This window comes from Pantherophis guttatus, chromosome 6 (genome assembly GCF_059756535.1).
Source record: "Pantherophis guttatus breed Tessera chromosome 6, ASM5975653v1, whole genome shotgun sequence".
In the NCBI taxonomy this organism is placed as follows: domain Eukaryota; kingdom Metazoa; phylum Chordata; class Lepidosauria; order Squamata; family Colubridae; genus Pantherophis; species Pantherophis guttatus.
The window spans coordinates 85,165,027-85,191,175 of NC_142068.1; the positions used below are offsets into that span (position 1 = coordinate 85,165,027).

General features: G+C 41.0%; 1 protein-coding gene across 8 annotated transcripts in view; it reads left to right on the top strand.

Moving 5' to 3' along the window:
- PAX2 (paired box 2) overlaps positions 1 to 23,695 on the top strand; it is a 165,495-nt gene extending 141,800 nt beyond the window's left edge. For 5 of the 8 annotated variants that reach the window (XM_060694986.2, XM_060694988.2, XM_060694987.2 and 2 more), the window contains 3 exons: positions 12,172 to 12,273; positions 17,286 to 17,372; positions 21,734 to 23,695. In XM_060694986.2, the coding sequence (XP_060550969.1) occupies positions 12,172 to 12,273; positions 17,286 to 17,372; positions 21,734 to 21,855 (311 nt within the window). In that variant the 3' untranslated portion in view covers positions 21,856 to 23,695. Of the gene's footprint in view, positions 1 to 12,171; positions 12,274 to 17,285; positions 17,373 to 21,714 lie in introns of all 8 variants that reach the window. The other 3 variants (XM_087871849.1, XM_034425346.3, XM_087871851.1) reach the window with 1 other exon arrangement.
- Positions 23,696 to 26,149: the final 2,454 nt, after the last annotated feature.

Consider the following 26,149-nt stretch of genomic DNA (forward strand, 5'->3'; position numbering starts at 1 on the left):
TTTCTGGAAAAGCTTCACAAGGCAGCAGAGAGCAGGAGAGAATCACATAAAATGTATCCCCTTCTTTCTTACTTAACCAAGATTTAAATTTACCTTCACATGCTTTCGATTATCAATAGCAAAATGTTTTCAGAAATCCGATTAATGTCTCAATGATATTTTCCCCCCTGTGTCGGAAGCACTTAGGTGCATCCATGGTGAAAGGATTTACTGGTGATATTTCTTCATTGCCTGGGGAATGCCCACTTGGGGGCTCCTTTCATGTCCCTATGAAGTTGCCCACTGAAGTGGTATCTATTAATCTACTTGCAGTTGCTCGATTTTGAACTGCTGGGTTGGCAGGAGCTGGAGCAGAAGTGGTATTCAGCCGGTTCGGACCGGTTCATTCGAACTGGTAGCAGAAATCGTGGGTGGGCTGGCCCCCCCACCCCGGCTCTATGCCATCCTATTTAGAATTTTGAAGCCGGGTGCACATGCAGAAGGTGCGTGTGTGAGCACGCGAACCGGTAGTAACATAATGTGAAACCCACCGCTGAGCTGGAGCATGTGATGGGAACTTGCCCCACCCTCTGGCAGCAATGGGTCTCAAATGTGAGCCTGCCCGTCGGCATCCAGAATTCTAACCTCGTGAGCCACCGCACACCTACGTTTGAATGCTGTGTAGGCGTCATGCATACATGCAGTTACATACTGTATTTTTTGGAGTATAAGATGCACCTAACTTTTTGGGTGAGGAAAACAAGAAAAAGAAATCTGCCTCTGCCTCTGAGCAATTTTGCCTCGTTGCAGCAAATAGCAAACAGCCTGCTTTACTTTCATTTTCGTTTTCAGCATAGCTTGATTAGCACAAGAAAAAAAAAATCTGCTCCAGTAATTTACCTCCTTGCAGCAAGCAGCAGAGGCCACCGCAAAACAGCTGAGATCAAAACAGCTGAGAGTCGGGAGGCTGATCCAATCAACTTGTGCTAATTAGGCTGTGCTGAAACTGAAACGAGCTGTTTCTTCTTGCTGCTTGCTGCTGGGAGGCAGAGGCCAAAGGGTGGGGGCCATTGGATGGGCGGGGCTACATTCGGTGTATAAGACGCACCCAAATTTTCACCCCCTTTTAGGGGGGAAAAAGGTATGCCTTATACTCCAAAAAATATGGTATTCTTATTCTCCTAACTTCATATTAGTCTCAGGAGTTACGGGGCCTGACAGTCCTGGAAAAGGTGCGGAATGATGAGTAGCAGTGGTTGAAATACAGGTCAAAACCTCATGTGAATGAGGACTAGTTTTCTCTCAAAAACTAACATTGAGATTCTTCTCTTATACCTCCCACTTCACTGCCTTAGCTGATCCATCTGGTTCCATAAGGTTCCCTCTCCCTTAAGTTCATTTCAGGCTCAGTTTGATGGTCCCAAGTGGCAGTTTAACACTAACATCTCAATCAGAGTGTGACTCATTCAATCAGGCACAAAGCAACAACAGCAGCAGCAACAAAAAAGGAATCATTAACATTCAAAGTTGCACGCCAGCAGGAAAGAGAGGAAATGCAGGCAGAGCAATATCAAGAATGCTTACAGAGAGATGGGAGGAATGGTGGGAAGGGAAAAGATAAGAGGATAGCTCCTGGATTTGAATGGGAATCCAATATTGGTATTTGAAAAATACTACAAAATACAAATATTCCATAGCATTGTTCAAAGCAAAATGGCAGGTAATGTTCATTTAAAAAAAAAAAAATGTTGTTTATATTTTTAAAAAAATATTTGTTACAGGTTATTTTTTATTTATTTATTTATTTATTTATTAGTCCAATTTATATGCCGCTCTTCTCCGTAGACTCAGGGTGGCTTACAATGCATTATAGCAATAGCCTGCATACTTTTTTGTATATACCTGCTTATTAGGGCTTTCGCCTCCCCCCCCCAAGCGGTGTTGTTCTATACAAAGTTGGCTTATTGCCCCCACAATCCGGGTCCTCAATTTACCTACCTCGAAAGGATGGAAGGCTGAGTCAACCTTGAGCCTGGTGAGATTCAAACTTGCACTAATTGCAGGCAGCTGGCAGCTAAGTGCTAACACTTAACAGCACTTTAGTCCGCTGCACCACCAAGGCTCTTTACAGAGCCTATTGGTTTTATGAACTTCCAGTTTGCATAATTTATTGAAGATAGTAGGGGGTAAGGAAGTGACATCTACACTTGATTCACAGAAAATGATTGTTGATGTGACTACATAGTCAAAGCATTTTAAAGACGGAGCAAAGAAGAATTTTAAGCAGGGTGGCCTATTCATTTTTTGTTCTATTTATGAAAAATTCTCTGGACCTTTTTTTCTTTTTCAAGTTGGTCCTGAAAACCCCGATTACTCATGATGGGGGATTCAAGATCCATTTCTCTAATATTTCTCATTGGAAAGGTCATCCCTGCAAATGGCAAAGGCAGTTTCTCTTCCAAACCGAACCCAAAGTAAGATTGAATTAATTTAGCTTCACCCAAGGTGTCTGAATTTTGACAGCAACCATTTGCTGTGACACCCTGTTGAACAGTGGTGAAATCCAAATTTGTTTACTACCGGTTCTGTGGACGTGATGTGCTGTGGCTTGGTGGGCGTGGCAAGGGAAGGATACTTCAAAATCTCCATTCCCTCCCCACTCCTGGGGGAAGGATATTGCAAAAACTCCATTCCACCCCACTCTGGGGCCAGCCAGAGGTGGTATTTCCTGGTTGTCCTAACTACTCAAAATTTCCGCTACCGGTTCGCCGAACTGCTCAAAATTTCCGCTACCGGTTCTCCAGAACCTGCTGGATTTCACCCCTGCTGTTGAAGAATAGAATATTAGCAACATGATTATTCACTAGTTTTAGGGCCAAGGAAGACTTCTTTAAGAGAAGTCTTGATGACAGGTTTTCAAAGAGGTTGATATTTCTGTCCAGCAACTTTCTAATTAAGGAAGAATTAACAATCTGCTTTTGGTACTGTCCATGGGGTTTTCATGGCAAAGATACTGGAGTGGGTTGCCATTTCCTTCTCCAGTGGATCACGTTTTGTCAGAGCTCTCTGCTATGACCTGTCCATCTTGGGTGGCCCTGCACGGCATAGCTCATCACTTCATTAAGTTACACAAGCCCCTTCGCCATGACAAGGCAGTCATCCATGAAGGGGACATCACCCTGCCAACAAAAGTGTGTATAGTCAAGGCTATGGTTTTCCCAGTTGCAATGTATGGCTGTGAAAGTTGGACCATAAGAAAGGCTGAGTGCCAAAGAATTGAGGCCTTTGAACTATGGTGCTGGAGAAGACTCCTGTGAGTCCCTTAGACTGCAAGGCAATCAAACCGATCAGTCCTAGAGGAGATCAACCCTGACTGCTCTTTAGAAGGCCAGATCCTGAAGATGAAGCTCAAATACTTTGGCCACCTAATGAGAAGGAAGGACTCACTGGAGAAGAGCCTAATGCTGGGAAAGATTGAGGGCAAAAGAAGAAGGGGATGACAGAGAACAAGGTAGCTGGATGGAGTCACTGAAGCAGTAGGTGTGAGCTTAAATGGACTCCAGAGGATGGTAGAGGACAGGAAGGCCTGGAGGGTTGCGATGGGTCGGACATGACTTTGCAACTAACAACAATGACAACAAACAATCTCCTGGACCCAACGAGCTATCTTCTCCTTACTAGATAGGATTGGACTCCATAGGTTTGTCAATCTTATTTAAGGACCTTCTTTGATCCACAATCTCAACAACTGGAACTCCCCAATACAATTGGATGAAACAATGATCTGAGTGTAACTGTGATAATCATGTGATCAAAGTCATACCAAATGAACATGATATTATCTCCAAAGTATCATGCAAATTTATCACTATAGGCTGTTGAGGATATAATCTGATATCTTTCGAAATCCAAACCTAACTGAAAATTCCCATTACTACAAAAATGCAATAGAGGAGAAAAAGGACTACTTCTTTATTGCCCACAGCATCAAAGTATTTGTTTTTATCAATGGGCAGGAAGTTGGACTAGATGAAGTCCAAGATCTTTCCCTTCATTCTGTAATTCTTATGTTCCATCGGATGCAGTGTAACATTTCCTTCATTTGTATTCCTTTTGCTTCATTGCTCTCAGCCCCAGGTAATGTATACCAACAAATGAGAATGTTTAGTAAAGAATGGAGATAATACTTCCTAGCAAGTATCTATATATAGAAGACAACACAAAATAACATGTCCCATAGATTATTCCTTCACCACATGTTCAAAGGGGTCTTTCATTATCTCCCTATAGTAATTACCATTGGAAAGGTGTTGAATCTTGCCAAAAATAAAGCCGTTCTAAAGTTTGGAATCATTATGTGACTAAGGTATCTCACCAGTTGGAGAAAATGTGCAGAGCGGCTCAGAAAGAGATTTCTAGGTAGAACTGGTAAATCTGCTTACAGCTCTAAATCAATAGCGCATTGCTTGACATCAACTAATGCACATTCACAGCTTATCAGATGTTGTGGTCCGCCAACAGCCTGCAGAGCTGGCAGCAGAGTCGGATAGTGAGGAGTCTGGGGAGGAACATGGGCCAGTCTTGGAGTCTGGGGAAGGCCCAGACAAGGGCTCTGTGTCGGAGGCAGAGATGGGGCCAGGGCCATCTGGGAGTGATGCACGGACTCCGGAGCCCCCAGAGTCGGACAGCAGAGAGGCAGAGGAGCCTGTTCCTAGTGCACGCATGCGCAGAGCTGCCAGAAGGCAAGAGCAGCTAAATCAAAAGGGACGACTTGGGAGTAAGGCCAGGAGATGATTGGCCCCTCCCATAAGGCTTAAAAGAGAAACAAAGGCACGTGGGCCTTTTGCAGGAAAGCAACGTTGCTAACTCAGTTTCCAGTTGGCATCTCTCGTTTGTTTCTGAACTTTGTGGGGCTTTGCCAAGTAAGACCTTTGGCAGGGTGTCAAAGAAGATAAAGGTTGGTGATTATCCCAAAGGACTTCCGAAGGACTTGTTTTGCAACTAATTGGGACTCAGCTGGGAATGAACGTAATTCTCAGCTGTTAAAATAAAATAGGTTTGTTTGGGACAAATTGTGTCTTGTAATGACTCAGTAAGCCTAGGTCACAACATCAGGGTGATGGCTTCCCATGAAAAGCCATAAAGTTGTACTTTGGCAACTTTGCCTGGGACCAGGAACATGGAAATTGATCTCTAGGAATAAATTATCATATATAGATAGTAGATAAGGATGTAAATACAATGTCCAACTAAAATAAAAAATAGTATAATTGACAAAAGAAAGGATATTGATTTTTGGCTTAATGCTCACATGAAGCATTTGAAGAAAAATAGCAAAATGTCCATCCTTCCATTTCTCCTCACTTCTATAGTCTGCATTCTGTAGGAGGAAAAGTCTAGTCCAGTTCCAAGCCAGGAGAAAGGCACTGGAAATAAAATGGAGGCTGACTGCATGGCAAGAAGGTTTATTTGATTTCCAAAAACCTCAGTGACAGCAGCAAATGTTTCTGGGGTTGGCTGGGTAAATGGATGGATTTTTATAGGGTTCTGAGATGCTCCAGGGAGTTGTGCAATGTTGTGAGCCTTGTGCCTTTTGCTATTCTAATGGTGGTGGGTTAATCTTATTAGGTCCTAAAAGTCATGCCCTGTTCTTAGAATTTGGGTGGGGAATGTACATTATAGGAGTCTTTGTTTTTCTACTTTTAATCTCTTCTGGGGGAGCTGAGTTGAAGGCGTTTTGTTTATGAATAGGCTGGCCTGGATTTCTTAATGGGCACAAAATATCCATCTCTAAAGACTTTAGGCATCTGCTGCAGGCTGTTTCCTATAGCAGAAGACTCGGGCTGCTTTCTGCCTTTAAGAGCATGTTTCTATATATTCTATCCTGCCACTTTTAATATTAAGAATAAAGAATATTTTAATCTGGGGAAGGGGGGTTTCCTACAATTTCTTAGTTAGAATACTATCCTGGAATATGAGCCTGATTTTTCATTCCCCTTCCCCCTCAATTTATACAGTAAAGATAAAAGAACATCTCTAAAGAAGTTATAAAAATCAATTATTTATGAAATATTTGGATCAACTAATTAACATTTATAACAAAAGATGTCCATGTGGGCGTGGCCAGCTGATCGTCAGGACTACCGGTTGCTAGAACTGGTCTGAACCGGCAGCAGCCCACCACTGGCTGTAAGGTAGCTCAGTTACAGTCCTTTAAGAAATCAGTTTTATCAAAGATTATTGTTGCATTTACATAGGGCACCTGAAAAATACTATGCTTTAGAAGGGAGTAGAGTAGAGTAGAGTAGAGTAGAGTAGAGTACAGTAGAGTACAGTAGAGTAGAGTACAGTAGAGTACAGTAGAGTAGAGTACAGTAGAACACAACACAACACAACACAACACAACACAAGACTTTATTTGGCCAAGTGTGTTTAGACAAGAAATTTGTCTCTGGTGCATAAGTGCTCAGTGTAAAACAATAGAGTAATCATCATCATAATAATGATGCCGATGAGATAATGTAGTAGAAAAGATGAGAAGGATAATAGTAATGCAGCCGTACTACATGGGTAAATATGCTTAGACGTAAGACAGTACTGTGGGAATTGGGTTTTCAGCAGATGGCATGAGGAAAAAAACTGTTTCTGTGTCTGGTTGTTTTGGCATGCAATACTCTATAGCAGGTGTCCTGAGGGGAGGAGTTGAGACAGTTTATGTCCAGGGTCGGAGGGGTCTGTAGATATTTTCTTAGCTTTCCTTTTGATCCATGCAGTGGAAGGCAGGTTGGTTGCAATTGTTTCTTTCTGCAGTTCTAATTATCTGTTGAACAGTAGGTTTCACATGATGTTACTACCGGTTCACACGCGCGCCTGCCTTCCGCGTATGTGCCCGGCCTCAAAAACGTGCCTAAATAGGATGGCACAGGGCAGGCCCACCCGTAATTTCCGCTACCGGTTCAGGTAAACTGGTCCAAACCAGCTTAATACCACCTCTGCTGTTGAAGTCTGTACTGTATAACTGTCCTGTTTGATTACTGTACCAAGCCAGATAGTTACAGAAGAACAAATGACAGACTGAATAATTCCTTTGTAGAACTGTATCAACAGCTCCTGGAGCAGTCTGAACTTTCTGAGATGATGCAGGAGGAATATTCTTCGTTTTATCTTTTTAATGATGGTTCTGATGTTAGGTGTCTATTTCAAATCCTGGGAGATTATAGAACCCCAAAACTTGAAGGACTTTACTATTGATATAGTAAGAGGTGATAAGAATAGGTGAATTCCTCCTAACATCCACTCTCATCCCTACAGTTTTAAGCATGTTCAGGTAATTTGTATGCATCATCACCATCTCAAGTGAGCCCAATGACTGCTGCATCATCTGCAAACTTCAGTAATTTTAACAGAGGGATTTTTAGAGATGCAGTCATTGATACAGAGAGAAAATAGTGACAGTGATCTCCTCTCAAACCTATAGTAGAACACATTTAGATCATCTGCAGTGGTGCAGTGATTAGAATGCAGTACTTCTACTGACTGCCGGCTGCCAGCAATCTCACCAGGCTCAAGGTTGACTCAGCCTTCCATCCTTCCGAGGTCGGTAAAATGAGGAGCCAGACTGTTGGGGGCCCCCAGGGGGAGAGCCTTCTCTGTGGGGGCACCCGCCCTGTGGAATGAGCTGCCTCCTGGAATACGATTGATCCCGGACCTCCGGACCTTCCGTAAAGCCCTGAAGACGTTTTTATTCCATCAAGCCGGCCTAGCCTAAATGGTTTTTAAATTGGGATTTTAAATTTTATGGATTTGGGGGTTTTAAATTGGAAGCTAGTGATTTAATTCTTTTTAATTATCTTAACTTTTGTATTTGTATGTTTTTTTTAATTTTGGCTGTTCACCTCCCTGAGTCCCTTCTGGGAGAAGGGCGGTATATAAATTAAATTAATAAATAAATAAATTAAATAATAGGCTGACTCTGTAAACCACTTAGAGAGGGCTGTGAAGCACTGTGGATCAGTATATAAGTCTAAGTGCAAGTGCTATTGCACTCTGCCCATTTTCGATTCTGTTCATAAGGGAGGGAGATCTGCTGTAGCCAATGATATTCTTCAGACTTTTCCACACATTTGCTGGCTCCTTTGTTGAGAACTGATTCCTCAGCTTTTCAGAGTAGCTTCTCTTTGCTGCCCTGATCTCCTTTGTTAATATATTTCTTGTGTGATTGTACAGCATCCTATCTCCATTCCTGTAGGGTTCCTTTTTGGTACAACGAAGCTGCTTGAGCTTAACTGTGAACCAAGGTTTATTACTACAATATATGCACAAGTTCTTGGTCAGCACACACATGATCTCACAAAAATTAACATATGATGTCACAGTATAAGCATCAATGAGTTCATCAAAGTCTGCTGAAGCAGCTTCGAAAATGTTCCAGTTTGTGCAATCAAGGCAAGCCTGTAACTCTACCTTTGCCAAGACTTCACTGTTTCAGCTACAGGTTTTACAGTTTTAAGTTTCTGTCTTTAAGCAGTTATGAGGGGAATCATACGATGATCAGAGTGGCCGACAGCTGCTCTTGGAAGAGAACGATAAACATTTTTTAATGTACAGTAGCAGTGGTTTAAAAGATTTTTGCCTCTAGTGACAAAGCTGACATGCTGAGCATATCTGGGCAATTTGCAATGCAATGTTTATGCAAGCATGGGGTGCAGTGGTGGGTTTCTACTGGTTTGGGCCGGTTCGGGCGAGCCGGTAGCGATGACGATGGTGAGCTGAGAACGAACCGGTTCTCTCTGACGGTTATGTTGGCCCTCCCGCACACCCCTGCATTATACATACCTTATATTTGGTCATTTTTAGCCCATCTGAAAGGCGCGGCAGAGCGGATTGCTGCATCTCAGCTGTTCCATAATAGACTGCGCTTGCATGAAGCGAACCGGTGGTGACACCGGTTGAAACCCACCACTGATGGGGTGGTATATAAACCCCAACTAAAATGAATGAAAAGAATCCTCATGGGGTATAAAAGGTTAACAAATCATAACGGCTATGTTATGTATGTACTTTATGTAACATATACAGATAGTCCCCGACTTATAACAGTTCATTTAGTGACTGTTTGAAGTTACAACAGCCTGGGAAAAAAGCGACTTATGACATTTTTCACACTTACAACCGTTGCAGCATCCCCATGGCCATGTGAACAAAATTCAGATGCTTGGCAACTGACTCGTATTTATGATGTTTGCAGTGCCTTGGGATTATGTATCAGCTTCTACAACCTTCTGGCAAGCAAAGGGAAACCAGATTCATATAACAACCATGTTACTAATTTAACAACTGCAGTGATTCACTTAACAACAGTGGCAAGAAAGGTCATAAATAGGGCAAAATTCACTTAACAAATGTTTCACTTAGCAACATAAATATTGGGCCCAATTGTGGTCGTACGTCGAGGACTACCTGTATACAGTTTTCAGTAACTTGGTGGCCTCATTCATATAATGTGATGTGGTTTTTTTGATTGTGATGTGGTTTTTTTGATTGTAATCTTATCATCACAGTTTCCATGTTACATGAAATAACCAGAGTTATCGAAAACTTAGTGCTAACTAAACTAAAATGTAGCTAACTTAAAAGTTGGGCAATTTGACAATTGAGCCAATTACCTCTGTGTTGGAAAGATTAAAGCAGAGGTAGATTGGGGAAGCTCTAATCTGGGTTTCTGCAATGAGCAGGAAGTTGTGTTTCATGGCCCCAGTTACCCTTTCTAACTCTATGATTCTAGTGGTAGGGTTTCTATGGATTATAAATGATTTATTCCTTCAGCTTAACCTACAAAGTGGGAATATTGTCGAAGTCATTTTTCTTGGCTGAGGTTTAAATTTGTTTGCAGACATAGTGAAAATTATGTTACATGTATTAAAAGCAAGAAAATTCTATGATGCTCTTAATATGATTAGTTATACCTGAATATTATTTAATCCCCATCATACACACGGTTTGGCCCATTATTTGGCTCACCAAAGGAGCAGGTTCTTTTGGAACTGCAAGAAGCAGTTGAACCTACTTCCTATTGTGGAGAACTCACCATTTCCCATTTTTCAATGGCCGACACATGAAAAAGCGCAAAGCAGGCATGGAAAAAAGCCTCTCATCTTTAGAAGGCCTTTGCTCCACATTAGAATAAAGTACTGTATTTTTTGGACTATAAGACACACTTTTTTGTCTCCCCAAAGGGGGTGAAAATGTCTGTGCGTCTTATAGACCAAATATTGCTGAAGCCCACCTGCCGGCCATTTGTTGGCCTCTGCACACCCCATTTTCGGGCCTTTTTTCGGCCTTTCTCAGGCCTTTATTTGGCCCATTCTCACGGCTTTTTGGCCCATTTTCAAGGCTTTTTGGCCCATTTGTGAGGCATTTTCCGCCCACTTTTGAGGCTTTTTTGGCCCACTTTTGAGGCTTTATTCGGCCTGTTTTCTGGGCTTTTTTTGGCCTGTTTTTGAGGCTTTTTTCAGCCCGTTTTTTTTTCAAAAAAAATTGGCCAAAAAAAGCCTCGAAAACAGGTCAAAAAAAAGCCCCGAAAACAGGTGGAAAAAGACAAAAAAAGGCCCAACAAAAAGGCTCGAAAAAAGGGAGGCCAAAGACTTTTTTTTTGTTTTCCTCTTCTAAATTTAGGTACGTCTTATAATCAGGTGCGTCTTATAGTCTGAAAAATATGGTAATTTATTGCATTAAAGATTCCTAAAGATTTAGATAATTCAGCCTATTGAAAAACTTAGGAAGAATCCTCAGGGATGTTGCCATTTCTTGAAGCTCTAGCTATGAACTTCTGAAAATGGCCAAGGCCGAGTGAATTAAGTATACCCTACCAATCGAAACCTCTGGTTACTGATGGTTGTGCATAAACAACGGTTTTCTGAGAGAGAGTGGATCTGTCACAAAAGCAGAAGGTGTGTAGAAAACACCCAAACCCTTGGGTTGACGACACTGCGGTCTGCAGTGGGAACAGAGGAAACCTTCCATGGGTTTCACTGAATTAGGAGGGTGCCTGTCCAGACATGTATTTTTTTGAGATGAGCTCACAGTCTCATTTTTAGTCAGATAATTGACTAAAGGCAATTAAAGGCAAATAAAATATGTTTCTTTAAATACTAACAAAAGATGTATTTTGTTTCAAATGCTTTGGAGTATTCTATAAATCTGTATATATATATATATAAGCCAAATACCACTCACTCATCACAAACTTTTCAGAAAGGTAAAGTGTACAAACTTGAAATTTGGCACATATGTTCTTCTTGGCTTCTAGGTGCTCGCTAAGAAAAGATTTTTTCAAAACGAACATCAGATCATTAATATTTCATATACAGTATTGTATATGTATCCATATTCACACGCTCTGATGCTAAGGAGTTCGCCGTTCTACTCCCCCTCCCCACCTGAAAAGAACTCTGTTCCAACTGCTAGTTGCCTTATATTAACACGCTCTGATGCTACCCCTTCACTAAACCAGGTGCGGGCGTAGCCAGTGCGTGACTCATACGGCCTTCAGACTGGGACATTCTACTCCCCTTCCCCCTCTGTTCCAACTGCCAGTTGCCTTATATTAACACGCTCTGATGCTAAGGAGTTACACAATCTACATTAAGTTTCAGGCTTTAAGTGTCAATTTATCATGCCCAATCGCATAGTTTCGTAGCGAAGCAAGGGCATCAGCTAATTATCAATAAAGCAGAAACAGTTTCTTATGCTGAATAAGGTAGTATAGGTAGTATAAGAAAAAAGTAGAGAGTAAACAAAGTTCACCATTCATACAACAAAAGGGTGTCAAGACTTTTTCCCAACTTTTTTTTTTTGACCAACTTTGACCAAAACACTGAATAATTGGGAATTGTCACCAAATAAGATATTATGTATCAAATTATATTCCATGTAGCATTTGTAGTTTATTGAACTTTTGGTTGCTCCAAATATTTTTTAAATTTATCACCTTTTATTAAATTTGCAAAAACAGACAAAACTAAAAGTATCCTTTTAAGTATCTGGAGGAACCAAAATATGTCATAGATTGAGAACTAAAGATGAGAATGAGTAGTTTTAGGGTAGGGGTAACCAGGTAGGATTACTCTGCTTCACACTCATTATTTCGAACTACCACATTGAAATCAGTTCTCCCTCCTTTTTCCTTCTTAGGTCGTGACATGGCAAGCACAACTTTGCCTGGCTACCCACCACATGTTCCACCAACTGGACAAGGCAGTTACCCAACATCAACTCTTGCAGGAATGGTGCCTGGTAAGGTTTCTTGCTTTCCATTTCAGTTTTATTTAGATAATTGAATGTTGTTGTTTTTTTTAAATGCCTTACACAGAAGGGTGTTTCAGTAAGTTTTGATCAACTCCAATTTCAGAAGGTTGGGTTTGTTTTTTTTCCCCCTAATGCTATTTATTTTCAGTTCTGATTTCCACTGTATTAAGGAAATCAATTTTGTTTACAGCCAAGTAATATATGGAAATATAAATTTATCAATAGAGTGAGATGACCTCCCAGGCTGCCTTGTGCTCCTACCTCAACATTGACCACATGCAATTACATATCTCAGCCTGAAGCAAGAAAAATTGGGACTGGATGTTTTATTTATTTGTATCCTGCCTTTATTATTTTCACAAATAACTCAAGGTGGCGAACATATCCAACACATCCTCCTGTTTTCCCCACAACAATAGGATGAGGTGATTTGGGCTGAAAGAGACTGGTGCAACTCAGCCAACTTTCATGGGTAGGGCAGAACTAGAAACCATGGCCTCCTACATTCTGGCCTGGTGCCTTAATAGCAATAGCAATAGCACTTAGAACTTATATACCGCTTCACAGTGCTTTACAGCCCTCTCTAAGCAGTTCACAGAATCAGCATATTCCCCCAACAATCTGGGTCCTCATTTTATCCACCTTGGAAGGATGGAAGGATGAGTCAACCTTGAGCGTGGTGGGATTTGAACTGCCAAATTGCAGGCAGGTAGCAGGCAGCAGAAGTTGTTGTGACTTAGGCTTCTTGAATCATTAAAACACATGAGTAGTCCCAAAAACCTCTTTTATTGCAACAGCTATGAATTACGTTCCTTCACAGCTGAGTCCCAATTAGTTGCAAAAAGTCCTTTGGGAGAAGTCCTTCGGGATAATCACCAACCTTTATCTCCCTTGACGCTCTGCCAAAGACCTACTTGGCAAAGCCACAGGGAGTCCAGAATCAAACAGAGTTGCCAACTGGGAACAGAATTAACAACGTTGCTTTCCTGCAAAGGGCCCACATGCCTTTGCTCCTCTTTTAAGCCTTATGGGAGGGGCCAATCATCTACAGGCCTTACTCCCGAGTCGTCCCTTTTGTTTTAACTGTTCTTGCCTTCTGGCAGCTCTGCGTATGCGCACATTAGGAACAGGCTCCTCCTGTTCCTTTGCCTCTCTGATGTCCGACTCTGGAGGCTCCGGAGTCCGTGCATAACTCCCAGATGGCCCTGGCCCCATCTCTGCCTCTGATGCAGAGCCTTCGTCCGAGCCTTCCCCAGGCTCCAGGACTGGCCCATGTTCCTCCCCAGACTCCTCACTGTCCAGCTCCGCAGGCTGCTGGCAGACCACAACAGAAGTAGCCTGCAGTACTGTTACTAATTCCTTTTTCATGGAATTTCCTGACTAACCTCTCTGCTCTAACATTCCTACTCTTCACCCAGGTAGCTTCTGACAGGGGATAACCCTTACAGCTTTCCCTTATATAGTCTTGAATCTAGGATCCTTTGTATTTCATAGTGGGTTTCCCCTTCCACTACGATAGGATCGGGGGCTGCCTGAGCTACCAGCCTCAGCGCTGATCTTACTACCAGCTTCAATAAGCTGCTGTAAAAGACCTAGAAGACACGGGAGTTTCAGCTCTACTGTGACTGGGTTGATGATTCTTACGATGGGGAAAGGTCCTATAAACTTAGGACAGTTTTTTGCAAGGCAACTTCAGTTTCAAGTACTTGGTAGAAAGTTTGGAAGGGTTGAGCAGTTTTGACAGTTTTGAGCATTGGGCCTATCTAGCAAGATGGATATTCAGTGGGTGAGAAAAGTAAGGTCCTGCTAAATGGCTCAACAGTAGTAACTGGCTCAACAGTAGAGACTGTGAGAGGGCTCAAGGTGTTGTAGTGGGCCACCCCTTAAGTATGAGTAAGCAGTGTGCTGCAGCTGCCCCCCCAAAAAAAGCAAATGCAGTCCGAAGCTGTATCAACAGAAGGATAAAGTAAAAAAAAACAACAAGAAGAAGTAATGGTACTGATTTACACTGCACTGGTGAGACCATACTTGGAATATTGCACTCAGTTCTGGTCACCGCAATACAGAAAAGATGTTGAGTTCCTAGAAACCCTTTTTTTAAAAAAATTATTTCTTTTAATACAAACATTTCATCTTTCATTAAACAGTGTGTCGTCTGAGCACAAACTTTTTGTGCAATAACCATTAAAATTTACAACCATGTTCATTATTTATATCTATTCTTGGATTAATAGTAATATATAACATATCTACTATTTGTAACATTTCTCTTCTTAGCTTATTTGACTTTGTAATACATTTTCGATATTTCACTCCTCTGCTTTTATTTCTAATTTTCATATTTATTCTCTAACCATTGATAAAATAACTCCCATATACTATAATAGCCAGATTCTTCCTTTCCTTTAATTGCAAGTGTTAATCTATTCATTTTTGCACGTTCTAATATTTTCTTAATCACATTCTCATCCGTAGGGATCTCTTCACTTTTCCAATTTTGTACAAATACAACTCTAGCTGCAGTTATTACATGAATAATCAAGTACACATTTTCTTTACTATACATTTCTGGTAAAATCCCCAACAATATATAGGGAAACCCTATAGAGAAGATGATAAAGGGTCTTATGGCTAAATCATATGACAAAGAGTTGAGGGAGTTAGATATAGAGCCGTGGTGGCGCAGTGGTTAGAGTGCAGGATTGCAGGCTACTTCTGCTGATTACCAGCTGCCAGCAGTTTGGCAGATCGAATCTCACATGGCTCAAGGTTGACTCAGCCTTCCATCATTTCTCGGCTGGTAAAATGATGACCCAGATTGTTGGGGGCAATGTGCTGACTCTATAAACCGCTTAGAGAGAGCTGTAGAGCACTGTGAAGCGGTATATAAGTCGAAGTGCTATTGCTATATTTAGTCTACCGAAGAGAACGAAGGAGGGGACATGATCTCTATCTTCCAGAACCTAAAGGGCTGACACAAAGAAGAGTAGATTGACTTATTCTCTAGGGTACCAGAGGGCAGGACAAGAACTAATTAGTAGGAGCTTGTTAAAGAGAGATTCAACCTAAAAGTAAGGACAGTGAGAGCAATTAAACAATGGAATAGTTTGCCTCCTGGGGTTGTGGGTGCTCCATTGCTGGAGGTTTTTAAAGCAGACTCGACAGACATTTTATTGGGTTGGTATAAGGCAGGGGTCCTGAACCCCTGGGCCACGGACCAGCACCATCAGGAACTGTGTCAGCAAGCAAACAAAGCCCCATTGACACACATGCAGGATCCAGAAAGCATGTGCAACCAGCCCCCACCCACCCCCACCTCACTCCAGTCTGCCAAAAAAGCTCCCTACACAGAACCAGTCCCTGGTGCCCAAAAGGGGGTGGACACTGATATAAGGTCTCCTTGAACAGAGGCTGAGTTAGAAGACTTCCAAAATCCCTTCCAAACCTACGATTCTAAAGCAGTGGTGAAATCCAATTTTTTTTACTACCGGTTCTGTGGGCGTGGCTTGGTGGGCGTGGTGTGGCTTGGTGGGTGTGGCTTGGTGGGCATGACAGGGGAAGGATATTGCAAAATCTCCATTCCCACCCCACTCTGGGGCCAGCCAGAAGTGGTATTTGCCGGTTCACCGAACTACTCAAAATTTTTGCTACCAGTTCTCCAGAACCTGTCAGAACCTGCTGGATTTCACCCCTGTTCTAAAGTCTCTTTGTTTATAGATACTGGAATTTTTGTATAAAACCTGTTTTTTGCATTATTGCTAATGAGATTAGTGACAAAGTGAGCAGGCCTGTCTGCAGTGTTCTGGGAGCCTTTGCTTTTTCGGTTATCCTCCCGGAAACTGGCCTTTCCTAATTTCTTCCTCTGGAGCATTTTTTTCTGGAGCATTTTGAGCTTCAACAGAAAAGCTCTAGGACTGCCGTGAAACAGGTCACAGCCCTAGCCTTCTCCAAAGAGAGCAGTTAAACAGAATCTAGCATTGATGAGAAAATTACATGTTTCATTAGTGATCACAAAAGGAGATAACTGGTTCCTCTTGGTCGCAATTGAGCTCAAAAGCTCATTATCCTGCAGCTCGTTTCCTTTAACTCCTTGTCAATAAACATTGTGCACATATGGTGCTTCTGCCTTCCCTTGACTGGTCTGGAGAGAGAGAGGAAGAGTGAGTGAGAAGTTCTTTACTTAACCTGCACTTCAGAATAAATGTAGAAACAAATTGAGTGACAATATAGAAAAATAAAGGAAGCATTTAAGCCCCCTTTTACATAAATGGGCCTTGTAAAGAATCTTCCACCTGACTTTTATTGGGAAAGAGCCTGTTGCTTTCTTATTGGAAGTTCTACTTAGATTCAACCACCTCAAAATGAGAAAGCTTTTACAACTGCCCACTCTGCTGGCTGCAATTTGTCCCTAGATATGCTGTGATCAGAGGTGGTATTCAGCCGGTTCGGACCAGTTCGGGCGAACCGGTAGCAGAAATCACGTGTGGGCACCCTCACCCGCCCCGGCTCTTTGCTGTCCTATTTAAGCACGTTTTTGAGGCCGGGTGTATGCACAGAAGGAGTGAGAGAAAGCAAAGCGCGTGCACGGAAGGCCAGGCACATGCGTGGAGGTGGCGCGCACATGTGTTCACATTTTCAGTGCTGGGCGAACCGGTAGGTAAATTATTTGAATCCCACCTCTGGCTGTGATCTTTCTTAGAGGATTCTTAACACAAATTCCAAAGGAAATTGCACCTGAAAACTCCTTATTACATTAATGTATTAGACAAAACTTCATTTCCCCCAATTTCCCATTTTGTCTCTTTTGCCAATCTACTGTTAAGACTTTCTTGTTTGCTGCAGTGTTTCTTGGGATTGGTAGAATTGCACTACAAGATGCCCAGCAGATTGTAGCCAGTAAAATGACTTTCTTCTCTTGTCAAGTACTAATGCAATTTTGTTCCCTTTCCTCTCTGTCTGAATTATGGTGTGAATGACACCCTTCTGTGGTTTTTTTCCAGGGAGTGAATTCTCAGGCAATCCTTACAGCCACCCTCAGTACACAACCTACAATGAGGCTTGGAGGTTCAGCAATCCTGCATTACTAAGTGAGTATTCCCTAAGGTTCTCTCGACCCTTTTCCATCCCTTTCTGTTGACCTGCTTGTTTCTTTGCTTTCGTTTTCCTACTTACTTCTATCTTATTGGGGACTCAAAAACTTTTACCGCCAACCCAAAAAACTGAAAATGAACTGACGTTGGGCTCTTCCTGTCACTGAATCCAGTATTCCCCTTTTCATCAAGATGTTTTTTCTAAGTGTAGGAAGTTAAAACCTACCCCTCTCCTAGAAAATGAAATATTTTAGGAAATATTAAAAGGGCAGAATATTTCCCCTAAAAGGGAGGCAGAAACTCAGCCCCCCTCCCACCTTTGTTAATGGGCCATTAAGGCCTGAGCCAGTTCATTCTACATAACAAAGATCTACCGCCTTCAGGCAGAGCCGTTTAATTGCCCTTCGTTGCATCACCCAGCAAGATTCAACCAAACTTAGCACACAGACAACCTACAAAGCTAGCCATGACCTCTGACAGCAACCAATCAGGATACTCTTCCTGTGCCCCAGGAAGTTCAAAGCCAGAGAGGGTATAAAACCCAGGGACTCTCAGCATCTCTTCCCTTTCTTTTTCGCCCAAGATCTCCAAGGCATGTGATCCTGTTCATCAATAAACCTTCTTTCCAAGCAGCTTCCATGAATCCAGTGTCTTTTTCCCCACTTGGAACTGAGCCCAGAAGGATATTTCTTCCAACATAAACAAAATGTTTACATTTACATTTTGCCCCCATTTTGGGGGGGGATGGTGGTGGTGAGCGGGTTGTTGCTGCTTCCTGTAATTTTGAATTAGAACAGGGCATGCTGGAGCTGTCCTCTATACTTCAGACAAGAGTCTATTCTGAATTCTTCTGAATTTGAGTTTCACACCAAGTTGGATAATGCTCCTATAAAGTAATGGATACTGAGGGAAAATAATCCTATCTTCACGTGCATTGATTAAATCTTAGCTGATGTGAAATAAAACTGCGAACATTGTAATGCCTTTAAATAAAGCCATGGAGCACTTGCAATATTTTTCTTTTAAAAAATTACAAAAGAGCTGAAAAAAACCCACCTAGAACAAACCATAAACAAAATGTCAAGGAAGCTAGAGTCAACAGTGTCCTTCACAGTGAACAGGAGGTTGAGTTTGATAGTTTAAGTGACCACTTCCAACGTAATTCATTAAGGTAATGAATTAAGAATTACATATTTCTGAGTGGGAGCTGCCCAGATTTAAGATGGGCAATTGTATATGTTTTAAATAGATAAATAGATAGAAAAAGGGCCTGGTGGCTCAGCAGACTGATAGCATTGTGATTAACACCAGCTGTCTGAAATTACTGTAAATTCGAACCTCACCAGGCTCAAGGTTGAGTCAGCCTTCCATCCTTTCTAAGGTAGGTAAATTGAGGACCCAGTTTGTGGGGGCAATAAGCTGACTTTGTATAAATATACAAAAGTATGAAGGCTATTACTTAACGCATTGTAAGCCGCCCTGAGTCTCTGGAGAAGGGCGGCATATAAATCAAATTAAATAAATAAATAAATAAATAAATAAATAAATAAATAAATAAATAAATAATATTTCTTAAAATTTATAATATGCAGTTTTTAATCAATCATATTTCTGTAGCAATTGCTAATGTATGACCATTATGTGCACACCCAAGAGTATAAACCGGAAAACATAGATCTCTTGAAAATTATTGGGAATGTGTACACCTATTAATAAAATATGTGTCGTATGGTCTGCTATTGCATTTAGTGTAATCTTGCTATTACATATGTGTACCGTATTTTTCGGAGTATAAGACACAACTTTTCCCCCCCAAAAAGAGGGTGAAAATCTGGGTGTGTCTTATACTCCGAATGTAGCCCCGCCCAGCTTCTCAAACGGAAGTTTCAGAGGCTGAAAAAACACCAGAAATGAAGCTTCAGAAAAGAAGCCCCAAACAGAGCTTCAGAAAAAAAAGCCCCCAAACAGAGCTTCAGAGGCTTTTTTTTCTGAAGCTCTGTTTCGGAGGCTTTCAGAGGCAGGAAAAAAAGTTTTTTCTGAAACAGAGTTTCAGAAGTTTCAGAGGCAGAAAAAAAAAGCAAGGCACAGAGCTCACAACCAAGGAACCTGTTGCTAAAATTCACCTCTGGGAACAGCTGATCAGGGGTATTCCGGGAGGCCGATCCACCTGCCAATCAGCTTTTTTCTTACTTTCCTCCCCAAAAACTAAGGTGCGTCTTATACTCCGGTGCATCTTATACTCTGAAAAATACGGTAATTTTTTATGTTGTGTGCCTTTTTTTTATTTAAAAACTTAAAGCTTCATAAAATCCAGTTCTTAAGATCAGCTACCAAAGTTCTTTGAATAAATATTGAATCGTAAACATTTATTCATACATATCTTACACTTTATTCAGAGATGCCTTCAGCCCAATCAACAATTCTATTGCCACTTTTTAAATTTGATTTTCAGATCTGTTCTAAGCCTGATTTTGCTAAATATTTAATATACACAGAGAGTCAGTTTTGCACAGATCAGGTAGATTTGTTTTATATAAAAAAGCACCATATTTTTCAGACTATAAAATGCACCTTTTTCCCCTCCTAAAAGGGGGTGAAAATTTAGGTGCGTCTTATACACTGAATGTAGCCCTGCCCACCCACTGGCCCCCACCCTTTGGCCTCTGCCTCCCAGCAGTTTACCTCCTTGCAGCAAGCAGCAAGAAGAAACAGCTCCTTTCAGCTTCAGCACAGCCTAATTAGCACAAGTTGATTTGCTCGGCCTCCCAACTCTCAGCTGTTTTGATCTCAGCTGTTTTGCACGGGCCTCTGCTGCTTGCTGCAAGGAGGTAAATTGCTGGAGCAGATTTTTTTTTTCTTGTGCTAATCAAGCTATGCTGAAAACGAAAATGAAAGTAAAGCAGGCTGTTTGCTGCAACGAGGCAAAATTGCTGGGAGGCAGAGGCAGATTTCTTTTTCTTGTTTTCCTCACTAAAAAAGGTAGGTGCGTCTTATAGTCCGGTGCATCTTATACTCCAAAAAATACGGTACTATTGTACTTCATGTACTTCCTCAGAATGGAAAGCATTCCAAATAATGAAGCTGCTTATATTTCCTGCATACTTCTTCTAAGGTGGGCATTGCTGCTATTGGAATTAGAAAGAGAAGTAGTATTGTTAGATTCCCTCCTTCTTTTGCGAGCTTCTACATTTCTCCATTGAGGACTGAGTATTATCCAGAATGGTTTTGGACCATGGAAATGAAAAGATTCAACAAAAATGTTTTTATTTTATTTTTTTATTTACTTACTTTTTAAAACCACCCACATTAACGACTCTTGCAGGCTTATAGAGGGCTGATAAAACAAAAAGAAATTCCAGTATTAAAAAAAAAACAGCCAAGCTGGCCAGAATAAATTAGACATATTCAATTGTTGCTGGTAGTTAATAGGACAACAGATGAATCTAAGTTAGAGCTGCCAAGTTCTTGTTTTCCTCTTCTTCTGAGTGGAATGTCTTGAATAGAGCCGCGGTGGCCCAGTGGTTAGAGTTCAGCACTGCAGGCTACTTCTGCTGACTGCCGGCTGCCTGCAATTTGGCAGTTTGAATCTCACCAGGCTCAAGGTTGACTTGGCCTTCCATCCTTCTGAGGTGGGTAAAATAAGGAACTAGACTGTTGGGGACAATATGCGGACTCTGTTAGCTGCTTAGAGAGGGCTGTAAAAACATTGTGAAGCAGTATAGAAGTGCTATGGCTATTACTAATAGGACTGATAACAAGCACTAGATAATCCAAGTAATTTAGCTTCCTGTGCATGATACAGTACACATATACTGTGTGTGTTGTTTTCTTATCTTACACCTAGTCCAGGGGTCAGCAACCTGTGGCTCTGGAGCCGCATGTGGCTCTTTCACCTCTCTGCTGCGGCTCCCTGTCACTCAAAATATGTGTCACAACTGCCAATGTGCGATACCCACCAGCACACAATTTATTGAGCTTTTCAACCCCTGGTAGGCCAACCGTAGATAAATCCAAGAAAAGAACAGTTTCAGAAGAAAAAAGAACATTTAATTTAACTACCTATGCTAGTTTTGTGGCCAATCAAGAAATAGTCAGGCACGGGAAGCGTTTTGTGGCTCCTGGTGTTTTTTTTTTTCTGTGGGAAACTGGTCCAAATGGCTCTTTGAGTGTTTAAGGTTGCAGACCCCTGATCTAGTCCATAAAGGAATCCTCATTTCCAGATTTCTATTTCCAGCTCCTTTTAATATGCTTTCTTTCTGTTCTTCCTTTCTTTTTTTCTTATTTTATTTTACTGTATGTCCTTTCAATCAGTCCATTCTTCTCCTGTGTTAACTTTCAGGTTCCCCTTATTATTATAGTGCCACATCCCGGGGCTCCGCACCTCCCACTGCTGCCGCTGCCTATGACCGCCACTAACTACCATGGAAACCACATGAAACTGCAGGGTGACAGCCTAGGCCTCCATATTGTACCTGTCTGATGGACATTCTGCACCGCCTGGAAGAAAACAACATCCCTCCCCTCCATCTTCTATTCCTCAGTATTCTTTCAGACTGCAGAATTTACTGACATCACAAGACTGAAAAATGTCATATCCCTTGCAAACTAGCCAAGCTACTCCATTTGGGTAATGGGAACACCAAGTTTGTAGCCAGTGGTTCTGCTGTCTCTGTTGCAAATTACCACTGCAATATTTCAGACTCCTCCTGGGTGAATTCTTCAATTTCTTCCACATGAGTCTTCTCTAACTGTCAGACGAATGGAGAGTGATATGGGCAGTCAGTAGCAGAGGAGAATGCTACTTATAATTCATTGTCTCCCCCCCGCCCCCCAAAAATGATCATCTATGAAAAAGAACTCAGAATGATCAACAGTCAAATTTCCAGAAGCATGAGGGAAACATGCGGCTCAGCCTAATGAAGGGGGAAAGACTGTGCATCATCTGCTGTATTTCACAAAGGTTTCCTTGTGTGGTACATTCCCTCTCATTCCTATATAGGTTGGTTGAAGTAATTAGGTCTTGCTTTCTTCTCATTTGAAGGTTGACCATTTATTTACATCCTGTTTGTCAAAATCTTACAAGCTGAAGGTGAACAAGCAATCACACCCATAAAACATAGAGAGTCAAAGTCAGAAAGAAGGATGGAGAGATGTCAACCAACCATCAGAATGAAGAACTATACAAGTGGATATATAAATATAACTGCTTTTAATGCTTTGTCCTGAAAGTCTATAAATGGAGGAGGAAAATAAATGATACCCCAGTTTTCTGAAAAAGTAAAGTCATGATAGAGTAAGCTGAAATGCCACCCCAACTTCAATGATAGACACATTTTCCTGGGTTTCATTCTTTTCCTTTTATGCACACAGGAATATTCATGTATGGCAATGAGAAGAGCGAGTATATTTTGTGGGCAGCCATCTGCACAATATACAAATTTGGCAACAATTCAGGAAAAAAATGAAAATCCATTCTTTATGTGTACCATGCATTTGATTAGTTGCCAGCCAAAATATTGCTTTTTGCTGGGGAATTTAATAGTTTGGGCAACTGACAACGAATCCAAATAATTCCATTTAAAACAGAGATTATTATTATTATTTTGGTTCGCTACCTTTCAGTTTCTGCCATTCATATAGAAACATCAGGTAGGAATAAAAGTATGAGAAATGACATATTGCAAAACAAAATGTTGAAATATTAGAAAAATAGATTTCAGTTCCAGAATGTTAGGCCTTCTCTTCTAATTTACAGAAACAAAAGAAAGGATACACACACACACACCAGCCGCATGTTTACAATTTGGTCACAACTTGATTTGAGAATGGGCAGATAAGCGATTGTGCCATTGCCAATTCATGCCAAATCTAAAATTTCAAACTCATTCTAAACTTGCCATCTAATGCCACAGACAATATAGCATTATATAAAAATCACACACAATGCCTATCACCTATCTGGATCAATCTTATGATCTATCTTGGGGTTTTGTTTTGTTTTTGTTTCTTTCTTTCTTCTTTTTCTTTTTCTTTCTTTCTTTTTTTTTTTTTGGCTATGCCATAATTCTCTCTCTCTCTCCAATTGCTCAAGCCTGCTATTCTGTGTGAAATAAGTTGAAGATTCCCCTCCCCCCCCCACATTGACCATATGTTTTTTGTTTCCTTGTGGTTGCCCAAATCTGTTGGGGGGGCTTCGCTTGGGCCCATTGCATCTCAAATGCTAATATCATGGCCTTTCTCCGGCTCTGCTTTCTTGGCTTCCTTCCCTTTTATTGAAATAAAAAATTATAAGATACATAATAAAAGAAATTTTAAAACTCGGATTTGTGAAAACTTGACTACGTCTAGTAGGGTCTTGGCCTCAGAGAAAGGAGAAGAGCAACCCACTCCTCTTTTAGCAGAGTGAGAGTCATGAAGGAAAGTGACAGCATAGGATGCCTCCTAGAGCAAAAGGTTTCATTTCCAAAGCCTCTTCTTACCGTATTTTTCGGAGTATAAAACGCACCTTCCCCCCCCCAAAAGAGGGTGAAAATTTGGGTGCATCTTATACACCGAATGTAGCCACGCCCACCCACTGGCCCCCACCCTTTGGCTTCTGCCTTCCAGCAGTTTACCTCCTTGCAGCAAGCAGCAAGAAGAAACAGCCCATTTCAGCTTCGGCACAGCCTAATTAGCACAAGTTGATTGTCAGTTTGATCGGCCTCCCGACTCTCAGCTGTTTCAGGCTGCAGGGTTTGCCATTGCCTATTGCTGCGCGGGCCTCTGCTGCTTGCTGCAAGGAGGTAAATTGCTGGGAGCAGATTTTTTTTCTTGTGCTAATCAAGCTATGCTGAAAACAAAAATGAAAGTAAAGCAGGCTGTTTGCTGTTTGCTGCAATGAGGCAAAATTGCTGGGAGGCAGAGGCAGATTTCTTTTTCTTGTTTTCCTCGCCAAAAAAGGTAGGTGCGTCTTATAGTCCGGAGCGTCTTACACTCCGAAAAATACGGTATGTGTTCTAATTTCCATGTAATTCTCACTTAAAGCGAATGACATGCAAATGAAGTGGACCTTTTTCACCGTAACTGTCTTACCTCTTCTTGCCATAACAATATTCCATTATTAAAATACCCTTTATGCAAATGTCTTGTCATAATGTAAGAATGTTGTAAATCCTATAAAAAACATGGAACATCATGCATGATCATGATGAAATCCATGGTGGATTTCAGACTTATTAAAATCTAGCGTTTCCTTCAGTGAGTTAGTGAAGTCTCTCAAAATAATCCAGTCTAGGATGTCCTGATCTATACAGAGGAGGGAGAAGAGGTCATCTTTGTCAATGTCCTGCACTCTTGAGCACTATCTCCCACAATATTGAAAAAGATTTTCCCTCCTTCCTCCTGAGCAGAGAGAGAGAAGAATTATCACTTCCCTTTTCCACAAGTAGAGATTTTCTGTCGGACCTGGAGAAGAAAGGAGATACAATTTACATACAGTAATGGCCAAAATTGTGGAAACCTTTTGGGAAAAGTGTATTTTCTAAAACTAGCTAATGACACCACTTTTTTTTTTGAAGTAGTACCATAAAATTATATATCAATGGAAAGATAATTTAATCAAGAATGCAATGCAATAACTTTTATGAAGGATTAGCTATTAGAATAGCAGTTACAGTATGAAGAAGAAAAGTGAAACACGTAGAAAAAATGAGATATACAAAAATTATCACCATAGAAAAATCAAGGTATACAAAACTGATCACCATGTCAGTTAATACTTAGTTGGGTAACTTCAGCATGAATTACGGCTTTACAACATCTTTCCATGGAGTGGACCAAGTCTGATAGTTCTGCAGCTGTTCTAATGTGAAACCAAGATTGAATGATTGTTTCTATTAACTGGGTTTTATTGCTGGGTCGCTTCTGACTAACAAGTTTCTTTAGTCGGCTCCATAGATTTTCAATTGGGTTAAGGTCTGGGCTATTCCCAGGCCATTCCAGCAGTGGAATAGGATTATCTTGAAACTCCAAAAAAAAAAAAAAAGTGGGGTTATTAGGCATCAAACCTGAAAAATACACTTTTCCCAAAAGGTTTCCACAATTTTGGTCACTACTGTAAATGATTGTAGGGAGCACAAGATGCTCATATGTATCTTGTGTATATCTAATGTTAAACCCTCCAAAGAGAAGCAAGGTCTTCTCATTAGGAGCTTTTGAGATAAGAGAGGAGCAAGTGTTCATAGACAACTAAATACACTTGCTTGCCTCCCATTTGATACATTCTCCAAGAGGATAGATCCACTTTCAAGCAAACTTAAAGCAGGAGGCTTTGCAAATCAACAAACTGTCAATATTGGGTTCTAAGAATGGTTGTATTTTTGCTTTATAGAGCCTTTCCATGAGATTATCCCTCATGACCATTGCCATGAGCCAGAAACTCTTTCTGTTGTTCTCCATAATACCATTGAAATGTGTTGCTATTATTGGATCACAAAAATCATCTAGGCTGTGGGTTTTTTTTTTAATTAAAAAAAGAATTTTTATTGATATGCCCAAATTAAAAGATCTGGAAATGCACTTATTCTTTTATACCTTCTATAGCCTACTAAAGATTTGCAATCAAAAATCATTTCAATGACACCTTTATCCCAAATTAATTTTAAGATTAAGGGCAACAAAAACCAATTATCATCATAGTTAATCATCTGGTTATTGTAATATTTAAAATTGCCCAGACAATAGCATTAAATATGGATTCCCAAACAATTGGAAATCGCTATTTGGGCCATTCTAAA